Source organism: Dermacentor andersoni, chromosome 1 (genome assembly GCF_023375885.2).
Source record: "Dermacentor andersoni chromosome 1, qqDerAnde1_hic_scaffold, whole genome shotgun sequence".
NCBI classification, from domain to species: domain Eukaryota; kingdom Metazoa; phylum Arthropoda; class Arachnida; order Ixodida; family Ixodidae; genus Dermacentor; species Dermacentor andersoni.
In genome coordinates, this window is record NC_092814.1 from 317,855,681 (window position 1) to 317,872,637 (window position 16,957).

At 45.4% G+C, this 16,957-nt stretch overlaps 1 protein-coding gene across 1 annotated transcript; it reads right to left on the minus strand.

The window, feature by feature from the left end:
- Positions 1 to 8,597: 8,597 nt before the first annotated feature.
- On the minus strand, positions 8,598 to 16,055 carry LOC129380903 (uncharacterized). Its single transcript, XM_055063096.1, has 3 exons — positions 15,082 to 16,055; positions 13,808 to 14,050; positions 8,598 to 9,116 (listed from the first exon to the last, which is right to left on the minus strand). Exons 1-3 carry the CDS (start codon positions 15,696 to 15,698, stop codon positions 8,963 to 8,965), a joined length of 1,014 nt encoding a protein of 337 aa, XP_054919071.1. The 5' UTR covers positions 15,699 to 16,055; the 3' UTR covers positions 8,598 to 8,962.
- Between the last annotated feature and the right edge of the window lie 902 nt (positions 16,056 to 16,957).

A 16,957-nucleotide genomic window follows, 5' to 3' on the forward strand; every position in this document is an offset into this window, starting at 1 on the left:
AATACGACTACCGCTACAGGCCGCCGCAAGTGGTTTTGCGGTTTCTTTTCCCTTTGGCGCTCCGCGTATTCACGCTGCTCATCGGGAGTCCTAACTATCCAGTGCCTACCAATAGTGGTGGTGCGACAACAATGAAATAAGTTGCAAGGCTGGTTCTTTTATATATGGGAGGATAGTGACGTCACATCCCACGTCGCAAGCTACTCTCGCTGCGGGTGCTTGCTCAGGCCCAACTCCGACGCGGCCTATTCAAATACATGTAAAACGTAAAAACGTTTTTTCTGAGATAACCCCGGGACCGATTTTCATGAAATTTCTTGCATTTGAAAGAGAAAGTAAAATTATAATGACTATTGGAAGCGGAAGTTCGATTTAGGGCCTGAATATTGTTACAAGATTTTTCAAAAAGTCGGAAGTTTGAAAAAAATAGAAGCAGGAAGTTTAAAAATTCATAGCTCTGCATAAAGAACAGATATCGCGGTTCTGTGAACGGCATACATTAGATCATTGAAAGCGCACAAATTCGATATGTCATTTTACTTCTTACGCGAATTTCTTACGTTGGTTACAAGCGTTCGGCAAAAGCTGTATTTCCATGAAAATAATTTTTTTGAGATTCATGTGTGACATATCAATTTTGTCCGCTTTGTATGTACTATCGCATGCATTTCACAGAATCGTATTATCATTTTTCGTTGATGAGTTAGAGTTGTAAACTTGAATAGTTTCGTTTTCTGAAAATTTTTGATTTTTCCCAATTTTTAATAAAAAATTGACGACCTAAATCAAAAATTCGATATCAACAGTCACTAGATTTTAAGTTTTTTTTTTAATGCAACAAACCTAGTCAAATTTGGTGCGGTGCTTGCCGAGAAAAACGAATTCTCCTTTTACATGTATTTAGATAGGAGCACCCGAGCTAAAGTTTCCTCTTAAGCGCGAAACGTATGCGGGGAACGCTACGTGCTTCGCATTTTTAGCAGAAGCGCCTTATCATCAATTACGTGGTTTGGATGCCTCCTTCATGCTTGTTCTTTTTCGAAACGAATGCTGTCTCGTATGTTGTACGCGTGATTTAAAAGCATGAATGCACTTCTCGCTTCAATCTCTGAAGGTTTCTTTAGAGCGCACCTATTAGGTGCCTGTTCCTGCGTTGAGTGTAGGCGTGCTCGGAGTAACCGCAGCAGGGGGATGAAAGACGGTGCTAGCGCATAGAGCGTGAGGAGGAAAGCGGAGAAGGAGGTGCAGCCGAACAATCAAGGGGAAGGAGGTGGAGGAGGTTATGGCGAAAGGGTGAGAATAAAAGCCTAGTGCCGCAAACGACGGGCTCTGCGGCGACGACCGCTACGTGATCGCGCTAGAATAGTGCGCCGTTGACTGTTCCCCTATGACGCCATCGAGAACGCATAAGGCGAGCGTGTCAACAGATATACTTTACATGGAAGCAAAGCGCTGCATGAGCGAAGGTCCGTCTTCAGCCACTGCTATGAATCGCGCCGACGCGTCACCCCCGCACTGCCTCTCGTGATCTCCCGATTAGCGAGGCAGTCTCGCCACACTTCGCTCGGTTTGCAATGTGCCGCACGAGACATATTGTCCGCGCCAGCCACGTTACTCACAGCGTTCTCTTGCTAATATTATCCTTGAGCCTATATCATAATACGAAATATTCAAGTGCATACTTCTTTCATTAAGAGAACTGCGCTCCAATTTCGCATTAGGGAGTATCGTAATCATCGATGACATTCTCTTTCTTTCGCGTGAAGACATCGTCGCGAAAAATCCCGAATAACTAGAAGCTAACATCTTCGACGTAAAAAAAGAAAGAAATATATCAGCTACCGCTTTTTTTCGCACCCTACCCAAAATAGCGCATCTCCTTGGAGTGGGCACGGAACGAATGCCGATAGCTCGTGGTGCGTGATGAAGAGCGCGTGTTGAGGAGCGTGCGGTCTTCAATCCAGGACTTCCGCGGTTCTGTCTTCTCCTGCGCCCGCCGTACGAGCTCACTTTGGTCATGCGGGTGCCGCTGTACGAGTGTGGGGTTTGCGATGTGGCAAGAAAATCGGGGAGAGGCCGGAGTGAGTGTGTGCGTAAGAAATCCACGGTTGTATGATTAAAGTTTGGGGTACGCGTCATAATACGGAGATTTATAGGAGGGCAGGGTGGGACGTATTCTGGCAAAGAGGATTAGATAGGGAACGGCGTTTGTAAATGTCGCCAAGGGACAGTTTCCTCTTGTGTGAGAGATTCTAAAGGCGGGAAGCAAATTTGGCCTGAGAGGCGGTACTCCGGTAGACTAGTGTTTTATTGGGGGAATATAGGTTCCTTCCTGATTGCAGCGTGCCCTTTTTGCGGTCCTCGGAGCCGCGTGTTCTAGCTACAGCATGTACGCGCTGGTTACCGCGACGAGATTCGTGTTCGCTGGTCCATACAATGATTATGTCAGGTGTCGTTGCTAATGCGTGCTGGAAAATTCTTTGGAGCTCGATAGTAATGCGGCTACAGGGAGAATTTCTGTTGGTAGATTCTAAGAGGCAGATTCTAAATATTGTAACCGGGTAAAATTTTTGTAATCTGTCTCTTTGAATCTGCATATGTATATTCATGAGAAATAAATAGAGGAAATATGGCAGTGACTGCATAAAATAGCAACACAATAACAAGGAAATCTTCCCCTTTCGCAGAAGTAATCGGAGATGGATTGGCAAACGTTCCTTTTGCTGTAGCCTTACACTGATGTTAAACGCGGGAGCACAACAGTACTATACAAGGTCAACGCAAGATTTCGAAGCTTTCATCACAAGTTGTTTCCGTTTAATAGAAAACCATTCGGAAAATCAAAGTGCTCAAAAAACTGCAGTGCATTACTAAGGTAGTACAGTGCAGTCGCTATAACACCGGGTCTGCGGAAGCAAAAAAAAAAAAAAAGGAAATCCTTTCCATGTGTAAGCTATGCTTATTAACTGAGGCATGTATACCGACGGCGAAGGTGCATCAGTGAGTTTTCTCGCCACTAGGAGTTGCTAGGGGTTTGTTTGCTGGCTGTTCAGTCATGATTTCATAGCGACGCGTTGATCATACGACCGCGTGTCGGCTCTCAAGCCGCCTTTGGTACTGCACCACGCTGTCGGCTTTCACTGCTGCAGCCGTCAAAACTCCAAGCGTACTTCCAACGTGAGGACTATAATAAGCCACCTAAGAAACAAAATCACGGATTACTGGCTAAAAAGACCGCCCAACGAAGTTTTTTTTTTTACTCCAGAGGGGAACTCTAACTCCCTATTCTATAATCACTGATAATAACGTTCAAAAGAAAAAAGCCTGGACTACGACGCATGTTGCGCTGCTGACGGTTCTTTGATGGACATTTGGTACCGAGTACACCCTTTCACACCGTCAACTTTCACCACCGGCACCTGAAAACGCTGGTGTAAATTTCTTTAATAGCTCCACTCCAGAAATAGGTGGTGGGAAGGGCTATCCCACGAAACTTTACAATGAGACTGCACATCTTCGTGTAGGACACCACCACTGGTTCCAAGAATTATGTAGATGTAGAAATACTATGCATTTTGTTAGGGACAGGCATTTTCTGTACCCGTGAAAGAAAACTATCGATATTAAAATTAAATTGAATTCCGGAGTTTTACGTGCGCTAACCATATTCTCATTATGAGACACGCCATAGTGACTCTAAGAGGTGGATAAATTTTGAGCACCAGGGGTTTTTCAACTTGATCCGAATGCGCGGTACACGGGCGCTCTTGCATTTTCCCGCCATCGAAAGCGGTGTATACCTCTAACTGGCAGTGATAGACGTAGTAGTTTGAACGTGGAATCAGAGTGACCACCGTACTATGAAAAGAAGCACGTGCAGGTGAAATGGTCATTCTCTTAAGATGAATTGCTCGGTGGCCTGGTATCTATGGAAAGTCAACTAAGCGGAAATGATGTGAACCTTATGAATAACATGTGTTGAAAGAGGCCGCATATGTGGCCTTGGCCACTGCACTGTATGGAAAAACAGAATCTGTGACAACAACTATTCTTGTAGTTTTATGTGTAACTTTCATAAAGCGAAAGCCATATAACCAAGTGCTCTACATTGAAAAGTGCGCGTGTAGTCAGGAAGACGAAGCTTATAAGATAGGCTAGTCTAGAGAAGATGAGTACATTCCTGCGACTGGGCCTGCTTTTCACATGAGGAAGCTTCCGTTGCTTTCTGATGTGCTATATGAGCGGCTATAGAAAGCACATTCATAGGGTTTGGTGGCTCTGGCGTGAACTGAGATCAGTCGAATCTTCCAGTCATGGATGCTTGAGACACCGGGAGAATTCGTCACGTTGATATAGGATTCATCTTTGTGTCAGGCCGAAATTTCCATCCAGAACCCGTCTTTGCTGATGTATGGTAAGGAAACCAGCGAAGCCAAAACTCGAATCTGCTGATGGGATCACCAGGTAAGGCGAGTTCGCTGGTGATTGTTCTGTGCTTCTTGGAGGCGATAAAAAACGAAAGCTTTCCTTCATCCGCTTCCAGAGGTGCCAATGCGCATGAAAGGCAGCACACTTTGTTGATAAAAGACAGTCAGCTCATACTACGATAAGTACAATGACCTCTTTGTTGATAAATAATTTATGCTGAACCCTTCGTTAAGCTACTCTGAGGGAGCTAGTTTAGTTCCCTTTGATGCAGTGAAGTTGTGATTTCTCACAGGACGAACAAAAAGTTCCCTTGAGGTGACACTTTTCAACGGCTTTGTCCCGGTTCCCACCAACCTGCTAAGACATATTGAAATATATAGCACTACATTCGCGAACTTCGTTTCTGTGAATGCGAATATAACAATATGGACTCCCGCGTACGCGGGTTTTGCCAGAATAGAAGCGCCTCACGTCAGCTCCCGAGAATTTACGTTCCGGGCCCAGGCATTAAATCAGCCAGACTCCATTGCAGCAACAGCTACGTTAGCTGCGCGGCATCGACTTCCAACTTTTCACGACATCTGTAGCCGCTACCGCCTAGGACATTTAACCTTCCCGCAGCTAATAAACAAATCCCCGCGCAGGTGCGAAGTGCAGTGGCCACAGCTGTAGGCCCACACCTTGCCCTCTCCTTCACTTCATCCACCTCTTTCTCTACCCCTCCTCTAGCTGTACATTTTATTCAACAACCAAGTCAATCTTAATCACATCATGTTGGGCTACCCTAAGCTTCTCCCTCCCTCGTTTGTCCGTGAATTAATAGGCAATATTAATTATTATTAGGAATTAATAATTAATAACAGTGGGAGGCTTCCTTGCGTAATTACAGGTGCGATATCCAGGAGGCTATCCTTGAGAGCGCTGACAGGGTTGCGAGGGACTACCATGTGTAGGTCCCTCCTCCTGCTATCCCTCTGACCCTTTTTTGCGATACCATCGCCTTCACTACGACGTCATCAAAGCAGCATAAGCCGCAATTACGCGAGAGCGGGAAGTGCCAGATATTTGGAGGTCGAATAAGAGCTCTCGTTATCGAAATGACGAGCATATACCAAAAGTGTGTCTGAAAAGGGCGAGTTTTTATGTTCCCCTGCATGACATGAATTACAACTGTAGATAGATAGATAGAATAAACTTTAATGTCCAACGGATAAGGTGATCTACCCACCCCACGACACGCAGGTCAGGGGGCGAGTGCCGCCGCCTCAGATGCAGGCTGGGAGGTCTTGGATCCCAGCAGCCTCTTCAGCCAGTTGGACGAGCCGGAGCTGGAGCTCAGAGTCCGAGCTGCGCAGCAGGGTCTTCCAGGTGTAAAGCGTAAAGCGAAGAAACTGGATCGAGCTCATGTGCTGGCACAGTTTAACACAAGTTAAAAACTGAAAGAAAGAGTTATGCGTTTAACACTCACTGTAGGAAGTGATGTAAGCGAACCTTTCTATGCTTTTTACTTTGATTGACGATTAGCGGTGATTTTCATGAGGAATGCTTAATTTATTCAGCCTATAGTCCTATACCAGTGGAGAGTTGATGTTAGTTAGCGTTATCGTGCGTGCACCACTGCGGCTTGTCTGCGTAGTACACAGTGCTTAGAGCTAGAGGCGTTTTCTTGAGTCGTTTTTGTGCGCCATTGTCCATAACCTCGGAGAACGTTAGCATTGTCATTGCCTCGCACGGGAAATAGCATCATGGCACGAGCGTTAAACTTTATTTGAATTATGGGGCTGTACGTGCCAAAACCATAATCGGATTTTGAGGCACGGTTCAGTGGCCAATTCTAAAGTAATTCTGAGCCCCTAAACTGTTTGTTGTGCACTTAAATCTGAGTGCGCGAGCATGTTTGTAGATCACCCCCGTGGAAATGCGGCTGCCACGGTCGGGATGGAACCCGCGATCTTGCGCAATGCCACAAACGCACAGCTGCGGAGGCGGACACAGAAGTGTTGATTTCACGTGCGACCGTTTACACAGTTTTGACTTGATGCCACAGAACCTTATTGCGGCTTTGCGTCAATACGCCGTGTCATTTGTCCGCTTGACATATTTACGTGGTGTTTATCATTTAGAAATGGGAGAAACTGTACCGAACCTTGAACCTAAACTTACCATATTTTCCGCAACTGCTGTCGTGTGTAATACTAGCGCTTCCTCGCCTTCTCACTTCACCTTTGCCCCCTCCCGCCCTCCCCCACATATATATATATATATATATATATATATATATATATATATATCGTTAGCTCGTTTCGCTTCGCACGTGCGACGGCTCTACCGATACCACCCAGAAAAGGTTTAGGTCGCAGCACTGCCTGATGTCTGCGACCCTACGTCATCAAAAGACGCACCTCACCTTGACTGTCAGGCTTGTCCATCGGTGCGCCCTCGCACAGAAACATTGTCTTTGCTTGCCATTGCAATCGTGGATATATTGTCGTGGCTCGTTAAACAGTGCACCCAGTTGATTTTGTTCAATGGTGTGCGCGTCGAAATGTGCCTGTAGTTGCTTCCCGTGTTAGTTCAGTCAATTCGTTTGTTGGATCAAGTTGTGCGCGATTTCTCGTGCTCTCCAATATCCCGTCACTCGCCATCTCCCCATGTGATTTGAAGACCTGCATTTTATTAATGGCGTTATGTTACCATCAGCATGCCGAACAAGTGTGTTCCCAACATCGGGGAAATTGCGACCCAAAATGCTACCCGCGTGCGTTCAGCATTCATTTAGGATAATTGTCAGTGCTCTAAGTAGATACGCTGTATATACCACAAGGTCTCATTCCTTCTCAACAATACAGGGCGAGTATTGTCAAATACTTTTTAATTAGGGTTGACGCGAACGCTGTTTAGTAAGTTTTTCGCAGAGTATTTAACCGGTACCAAATAACGACTTCTAGCGAAAGTATGATCATATGTCGAGTAGAAGTGTGTTACTTACATGCAGGTAACATCCTTAACACGCGAACACACGGTACCATAGTGATAATGAAGGTTACTTGAGGTTCAAGCATATTTCGACCAAATACAGAACATCAATGTTTTGCAAAGGCATCAGCAGGGTTCGGGACATCGCCATTTTCATCATCATCAATACATGCATCTTGAGCGCTCTTTTTTCAACTGTGAGAGCACACGCAGCTCCAGAAATATTTTGATTTATCTGTCTTGCTGGATTTAACACTTTCAATGTGGTTGAAGTGATCAGTGTTATAATAAAATTTGCAAAGGTAATGACAGCGCCTAAATTCAAGTTTCTACATACCTAGGCCTGTTTCTCCCGCTTCTCTGTGTGCGCTGTCTTTTACATTTATTGTCGTTTTAGAACTTTACAAAACCAGCGAGGGAACTGACATATTGAGCGGTTTTGTAGGTCTGAATATGCGCAAGCCAACTTTCATGACCTTCGTAAACCAATTAAATCAAACATCAGCTGTCCCATCTACGAACGACCAGTAAATGTTTTCAAGATAGGGGTACAAGCCTACGTATCGTCACCGAGGGAAACGGTCACGCTGCGCTTCGTATTGTTATCGGAATGGATACTGCGTTTGTGGGCTGCCAGAGTTAAAAAGAAATGTTTGAGGGGGGTGGGGATATAATTGTAATAATAAAAATAATAATCCGGGCAATCATATCATTGTGCTTCTACTTCATCCTAATAACCCCCGTCCTCATCCCCGTCTGAACGTACAGTGCGCAAGCCCCTCTTAAGTGTGAGCGATAGGAACACATTTCTCTGTATGCATGAGTATGTGTTCGTATTTGGCGGCTACCCCCCAAGCAATCCTTAAAAAGGAAGGTTGAATCCTGGCAGCTTTAGGAGGACTTCGTTTCGAGCGACGTGGCGTCCAATTCCAGCCAACCCTGTGCTTCCGTGTATTAGACTACATTGCAGGATGTTACAGCCAAGCACACGAACAAAACCATCTGTCTGGTCTGGCCACATTGTCGCGAGGCAGGATTGTCGAGATAACGTCGTAGCTTTTGAACGGTATTGTGATCAATAAAAAAGCAGAATTCCAGTGAGAAATAGAGTGCAGCGCTCATTCGATTTCGGGCCCATTACCATCACCCACAAATACCATGCTCCAGGAATCTAACATAGCAACATATTTCGATCGCAAAAAACTGTATTTTGAACACATATTAAAACGCTATTTTCACACCAATGCATTGAGAAAATGAAGAATATTACGAAAGACAAGCCCACGCACTCGCCGGAAGCGGGGCCACAGTTTCGTTGTACATTAGTCAAGGCGATAGCGGCACCGCGACTAGCTCGCAGCGGTTGCCGAGGACGTCCTCGCCAAACCCTGCGCAGGCACGCCAGCCCTTAAACATAGTGGAGGCGGCAGTGCGCCCCCAAACGTCTCGTGTGACCATCGTGCCAGCGAACGCAGTGCACTTTGATGTCGCTGGTCACGTGGTCAGCAGAGAACGCACGGTCAGTGACTCAGTTTGGATAAGCACAGCTGACGTGGCGTTAAGGCCGCCTGCAGAGCTTCGGGCCGTTGTGCCGCTGCAGCTGTGACGAGGTGCAGCCGAGCAAACGGCAGCCACACGTGCGGCGACGCACAAGACGACGGGCGACTCCTGTCGTGATTGCCGTGCTGCAGTCTACTCCGTTCGGGGCGAACCTGATGGAAGAAGGGAAAAGATGCAATTGTGTGTGACTCAGCCACGAGGACAGTCAATGTCCTCTTAGCAAACGAAAAATTTGAAGAATTGTTACAGCAGGTGAATGAATACTCTATCGAGGTAAACAACATTTTGATGGTTTGAGCTTGTGTGAAGCTGCTAATGATGAGTTCTGCGCAATTAACCGAATATAGTTCAAAACAGCTATCCTTTCAATGTCTTTAGAACGAGTAAAGGACAGATTTATCTTTTACACATCTAGGAAAGAAGGTTTGTCTATATGAAGGAGCTCTGCCAAAGGAATAGTTATGCGCTGACGAAGCTTTAGAGACCGTAACTGTAGAAGACATGGGGCTTGCAATGAACAACAGCAGCATACGCGAACATGGATGAATACGTACGCTATTTGAATTACTTCAACCACTCTCTCACCTAATCGTAAACGGTGAAATAAAACGCTGTCTAATGCCTTCTGCGATATGTATAACGTATTTTCAGAGCTTTGCGGACATGGAAACTCAGTTATCAGAGGCACGCAAGGTGGAGGAAAGCTCATGAAAGAGGAAATTGTCATCCACCCGAAATTTCGCATTTTTTTCAGAATTTAAGAAAAGTGGAAGCTAAATAAAGATTCGCTTTTTGAAATCTCGTTTTCACTGTTTCTTTTAAGTTCAACTGTAGTATGACGCTTTATAGGAGACCCTTCACCGTTTTTCAGAAACAAAATTTATCAGCTTATGAAAAATTTGTCCTGGTCTGAAGAGATCAACCTCCTGATCAACGCCTTTCATTGGCGGTCTTTCTACCGTCTAAGTTGACGAGGAAGTTAGCAGATCGCAGCAGGAAGGTGCATTAATTGACATCTCCAAGCACGTGGAGACAACATCGGAAATCAGTTCTACTGAAGCGCGCAAGGTGGAGGAAAGTTCATGAAAGGGAAAATTGCCATCCACACGAATCCATGTGTTTCGATTTGTCGATTGATTAGCCTTCGTGCTGCGTGCACTTAAGCTGGACTCCTGGTTATCTCAGATGGTGTACAGACCAACCCGTAAAGCCGTCGGTACTGGCTTTATTCCGCGAACCTGGACGAATTTTTCTTGAATCGCGAAGCTTTATTTTATAGGCAGCTCATCTGGACACGTAGCCGCTAGCGTCCCAAACGGCCGCTGGGCGAAGCTTGAACGTTTCTTGAGAATGAGCGGGTTTCTCACGAATACTTGAAGTATAGGGAAAATATTGGAAAAGCCAGGTGACAGAGACGTCCTAGAAAACATGTCACACGAGACAAATGCAGTGATTAGGCTGTGGAAAGCTGGAAGTTTCTTCCCACAGGGGTTAGACATCCAGCTCTGGAACCATATGGAAATCACGAAACGTTTGTCTCGATTTTCGAGACAAAAACTGTCGCTGTAATAAAACTATGGCAGCTGTCGATATAGGCGGTAAATCGTCATCATCATCATCATCATCGTAACCATCATCATTATCAGCCTTTTTATATCCACTGCAGGATGAAGGCCTCTCCCTGCGATCTCCAATTACCCCTGTCCTGCGCCAACCGATTCCAACTAGCGCCCGCGAATTTCGTAATTTCATCGCTCGACCTACTCTTCTGTCGTCCTCGACTGCGTTTGTCTTTTCTTAGTACCTATTCTGTAACCCTAACGGTACAACGGTTATGTAAACTTCGCATTACATGACCTGCCCAGCTCTATTCTTTACTCTTGATGTCAATTAGAATATCGTAAATACCCGTTTGCTCTCTGATCCAAACCGCTCTCTTTCCGTCTCTTGACGTTAAGCCTAGCAATCTTCCTTCCATCGCTCTTTGCGCGGTCCTCAACTTGTTCTCAAGCTTCTTTGTCAGTCTCCAAGTCTCTGCCCCATATGTCAGCACTGGTAAAATGCACTGATTGTACAGCCGTCAGCCCGCTTAACACGAACGCCCCGCAGCGTGGCCGGACCGGCTTGGACTGACGCCAACGCCGAGAAGTGATGTGCTCTGCTATATCGGTATGTTTGCGGCGGCTTACGATAGCTACAGCGCAGCTCGATGTGACTGCTCGTCTTGTCTTTCGTTTGTGCCTGACCGGCGGCGAGAGGGTGCTCACTTGCGTGTCCGTTTCGCTCGGGCCTGCGGTCTCACGCGCGTCGAGAAAGGACGTTGCAGTTTGCTTATATCGGCAATGCGAAATAGCGGGCGACAGCTCGCGCGTATTTCGGGTTTGGCCGCAAAGCTGGTGCTTTAACGAAATTATAAATAGGAAAAGGAGAGCAAACGCAGGTTTATGGCGTTTTTAAAGGGTGGACAATAAATAGATCTGCGAATCCGGTGGTATAGTTGTTGATGTTCTTCATTTCTTATATTCTCTGACAGCGCGCATCGGAGTACTCTCGCAGGTTAGTGTCTGGCTTCCTGTTTAGTTCACGATGCACTGAAGATCCAGTGTCAGGGCGTAAGAGCTGCGCGTGTCCTGAGGAATACGCGTGGATGCGATGCAAACTAAACTTTAATGTCTAGTTAATGGCGAAAAGCGCTAAGTGGCTTCTTTTTAGGTAACCAGAAAGACTCTGGTCATAGATGCAATGTACCGAAAGGTAGCATATTATAGCTTATAACTGCATATAAGGTAACTCGACGCCCCCGTCGCATCTTGGTTACTTAAAAAGCGGGTTCCCGATCTTATTCACAGAGTGTTGCTTGACACTGTGCAATTCGCGTATCCTATATGGTTTTTTCGCTAGTTTTCTAAAAGGCAAACTGCAGTGAAAATTTTAAATGCCTGTATGTTCTTATTGAAAAGAGATTCGGCAGAGGCAGTCAAGACTGCTTACGTATGGGAATGCGAAAACATGTAGCCTGGTGATACTATGATATCACCAGGATATCACCTATGATAGCCTGGTGCTACTCATTTAGAATCAACGTAGCCAAGATGAAACTTCGTTGCGGCTGGATTTTAAACGGGACATAGAGTGTCATGTGGTTTTGAATACCTTAGTTTCGAAGCGACCTCGACCCTTCGGGCGGTACGGACTGTGAGTCAGGGCTAAGCTTTCCATCGGCATCCAGATGTATATATCTGCACGAGGGACTGGCTACTCAGCTGAGTTTCTGGATTTTTCTCTAAAGGGAAAATCAGTTACGCAATACTTCGTATGCCTCCTAAGAGAACAAAATAACCGTTTGTGTCGCATTCTCCTGCGTGGCGCGTTTTCTTCCACTTTCTACTGTCTTCAGTGCGCCCACAGGATACGCTATGCATGTGGCTGTTGACATCGCGAAGGCGATGTCAGCCAATGCACATCACCTAGGCTGACAAACCCTTAAGGGTTTCTTTTATCTCTTCGTTCTACAGTCGGGTGGCTAACAACTTTGCTTTTCTTTCGCTCCTTTGAGGACAGAATGAGAATGGCTCGTGGATTCCACAAGGCGGTATTTTTCTTTAGCACCATGCTTGACCACCATATGGTCTAGCGAGTGGTCTCACGGAAGACTGGAGATTGCGAGGCAAAAGTGGCTACAGCGACTTTGGGCTTTCGCGTATTATATACACGGCGGACCGACAACGCGCTGCAACACATTTTCTCCGTCGCTTCATTCTTAAGTTGGCGTACTTGTTTGTTTTCTTTTCGAAATATTTATATATCAGTTGTAGGCTTATGGTATTTCTAAAATAAAAATAAGTTAAGGGGAGTTACGTGCCAGAACAACGACCGTATTATGAGGCATGCCCTATAGTGGAGCACTGCGGAAATTTGGAAGGCGTGGGTTTCTTTCACGTGCACGTAAATCTAAGTATCCGCGGGTGTTTTCGCATTTCGCCCCTGTCGAAATGCGTCCGCCGTGGCCGGGATTCGATCCCACAACCTCATGCTTAGCAGCCCAGCACCGTAGCCGCTAAGCAATTACGGCGAGTGTATCGTACTTCTTTTTCTGATCCTCCACACTTTTATCTATAACACGTAATTTCGTACGAACTTTCTCGCATCTATTACTCCCGTTATATTGTGCCTTTTTTATGGTAGGTGTATATGGGTCAGGTGTTCATGGAGAAGTGAAACAGTAAAGAAGCCGGCAGCCTTTAGCTTTGCTTCTCGTCTTCGAATTCACAAAAAGTTACCAGTGGTGCTGTCCGGTTTACGACTCAATACATGCAGATTTTAGAAATATATATTTTATATATCACTCAGCTACGAAGTTGAAGACTTGGTGCAGCTTTTTATCTTGTATCTTCTTTTTCTATATGATTTCAAGTTATATTTGACTGAATGTAACGGGTGATTATGCGATCCAGATATTTGCTCTTCACAGTCTGCATATTTACACATTCTCTCTCTATCTCCTAAGAGCCCTGACACTCCTGGTGTCAGTTGCTTTGACTGTGATGCCAGAAATGGGTGTTAACGATTAGGCTACATGACCCTCTACAAGATCCGACATGGGTATTTGACGAAACTGTTACAATACCTTCGCTGGACATATATTTAACGATGAAAGATTGCGCTACATGATTACCTCAAATCGGCCTAGGCAGTAGTTGATCGTGACACGTTGGCTTGCACGACCAAATAGAAGACTTACAATCACGGTGTATCTAACGAGATAAGATGGCATAAACGGATTAGTAATAAAAGAGGCAACACATTGACTGGAGTGTTTTAGTTGGGCTGTTGTTTGGCTTACCTCGCGTGTAGCCTCCAAATGCTGCTGCTTGGTCCAGCCACGCCGTAAGTGTCGCCGTTGCTCACAGCCATGGTGGATTTCAGCATTGTCAACGCGCGCGGCAGCGTGTCACGTGGGTGGATGCGTAGCCTGCGGCCGAAGACGTCGAGGCTGTACTCGGCCGAAGGCACGTGGTCGCACTCGACGAACTGGCCACTCATGGTCGCGGTCGCTTCCACTCCACGCGTACTCGGATCTCGGGCACTGCGTTCACAATACATAGCGACAGTGAACACTGCTGTTGAAAGGCGCATTCGTCGAGCAAGGCTCCGAGGAACGCTGCAACTCGTCTCACGAAACCTGGCCTGCTTTATTCTAAGTTATCAGCGGCTTCCGAATAAAAACACTAACCATGTCATCAACCATCTGGGAAGCAGGAAAAATTGTGCTGAATGTACACAGTAATGTTGGTTCTCGAAATCCAACAGCCATGTATTAAGATACACCGTAATTTATTCTAATTCATCCTAACCATACCAAAAATGTTTTATAGATTGCCAAACAATTATTCTGCGTGTTCCAACAATTGCTATTTTCCCGTGTATTTAAAACGTGATGTTAAGCAGTGACCGAAATGTGCTCACGAAGCGGTATTGAAGGTTCGCTATTCGATTTTATTTATTCAGACTCGACTTCATTCCAACCAATAAAGAAATGTACAAAAAATAAAAAAAAGTGTCCTAACACAATACTTCCCAGGTGCACTGGGATCACTACCTCATGCACCACTCGCTTTACTGTCAGTTTTTCCTGCCGTAGTTTCAAGCACTTTTGTCGTGTGTTCAATCTTGACATTTTTTTCATAAAGGGGCAAAAGCCTGCACTTCATCCTTTGATACCCCACTTTTGTCTATGACTCAGTGTGGTGTCAGAAAAGCTACCCCTTGTGACAAAAAAGTGTTTCAATGCAGGTTTTTAATTGTTTATTTGCCCCTTTTGATCCTTACGCAATTCCTATGATAGCAGACAGCGGCATCGTACATACACAGGAGGTCCAATTTAGCACCTACTAAAAATGCTGTTGTATATGTTGTTCTCGTGGCTATAATAATAATAATAATAATAATAATAATAATAATAATAATAATAATAATAATAATAATAATAATAATAATAATAATAATAATAATAATAATAATAATAATAATAATAACAATAATAATAATAATAATAATAATAATGAGGATGTTCGCAGTGGTCCTGAGATATATAGAAAAAAACGAATTGATCGTTACCTCTGTATTATTAGGCGCACGGTGAACCTCGATGCTACCAGCGTCTGGTTCCAGGTTCCTTGCGCGGTCCATGGTACTTTCATGGTGTTACACTGAGCCACGATGTCCTTGACGCCCATCTCAACCGGTGGGTACCACTCGGCCCTCGGGAACAGCCTGCTGGGATGTCCTGTGAGGCTGCCGCAAGTGCGTTCGTCGAGCTTGTACCACGGCTTGAGCACAAGGTCCCGATTACCTGGGAGGACGTCCTCGATGGCCAAGTTACTGAAGGTGTAGGACACGTCATCCTTGGCCCCATCTGGAAGTGCGGCGAGTGCAATCGACGAAGGCGTCTTGCGGGAGGGCGTCTCTTCCGAGATGGTTGACAGGGAGCCTTGGAGGAGACGGTGAATTTCGATGCAGCCAGGTACACTGATCCCCATGACAGGTAGTAGGACGATGCCGTTCCTTCCTGCGATGGTTCTAAGCGCATCCGCCACGATTAGCTGCGTGTTCGAAAGCGCGAGAGAGATTCTCCTTTGTCGCGTGGGGCTCGCGTGCCAGCGCGCGAGGGCGTGGCCTCCCTGTCGTTCTTCTTTTTCCTCTCTTCTATTTCTAAACCTTGTGTAGCGAGTCATGGCGCTTTGCTGATAGACTCTATTTTGGCCCACTCGCGAGCTGCAGCTGTGACTGAAATCAGCTGAATTAAGAGTGTGTCAAAACCGGCAGCCAGTAAAAAAAAAAAAATGTGTAGTGGGGCGGCACAATGGCGCGCATGTTGACTATTCGGAAAGACATGTAAAACGCTAAAATACTTTTATGAGACAACCGCTGTTCAGATTCGGGCAAAATTTGTTGCATTTAGTAGATAAAGTTACAGGCTATCTAGTTCGGGAAGCACAATATCAAATTATTGCTGTGCATATTTCTAAATATGATTGATAAGAACGGCTAAGTCGAAAAAATATACGGATGCAAATATTACACATATATAATTCTCCAGCGAAAACAGAAAACGCACTTCTATCAAGTGCATCTCTTAGAGCAGATAAAGCGAGCAAACGTGATATAGGAAATCATAGACTACGTGAAATTATTACAATGTTAACAAGTGTCTTGCGAAAGTCATAATAAAACATCGTGCTATAGTTCAGAAAAGTGTATCATAGATCACGTTTATCTGCTCTAGCCGTATTAATAGGCGTAGTTTAGTTATCGGTAATATTGTTTTTCATTGCAGAATTACAGAGTTGTAAACATGTCGCTTGGCTTTCTTGTATTTTGAAAATGTCTCAGAAAATTGATATTATCTTTTAATTTGAAATGCAGCAAACCACATCGAAATTACTGTTGTGGTGTCTGAGTAAAAATAAATCTGGCAGTTTCGCACGAGGCGAAGCATCGACTGCAATAGCAAATTATTAGGCTGCTGTACGGAGGGAGGATAGTACTTTTATTGGCCGTAAGCTTGTAAACATTCGCGTATTCACTTAATTCACAAGCATTGTTTTCTGCGTGCGCAGGGAAACACGAACACATCTCAGTCCATGACTGCGGACAGTCGCTGTGAAAATGTTGGCGTAACGAAAAGCGGCATATGCAGGGAGCGAATTGACTATAGTGCTGTCTCTCACTTCAACGCGTACTAAGCAGGGCAAGCACCGCGCACACTAAACCATCAGGCAACGCCACACCTACTACTATGTACCGACCGCCTGTCGCTTTCACGATAGGGCCGGCGCGACCGCGCTAATCCGTGCCATACGCAGACGCCGCCATAGGAGAACGTGCCTTCTCCTCCATTCGCCCCTCTCTCGGTGCCTTGCACACAATGGAAGACGGCGCGCTTGCTCCCCGTCTTCCACCCTTGAGCGAGCGAGATCGACCAGCCATCTTC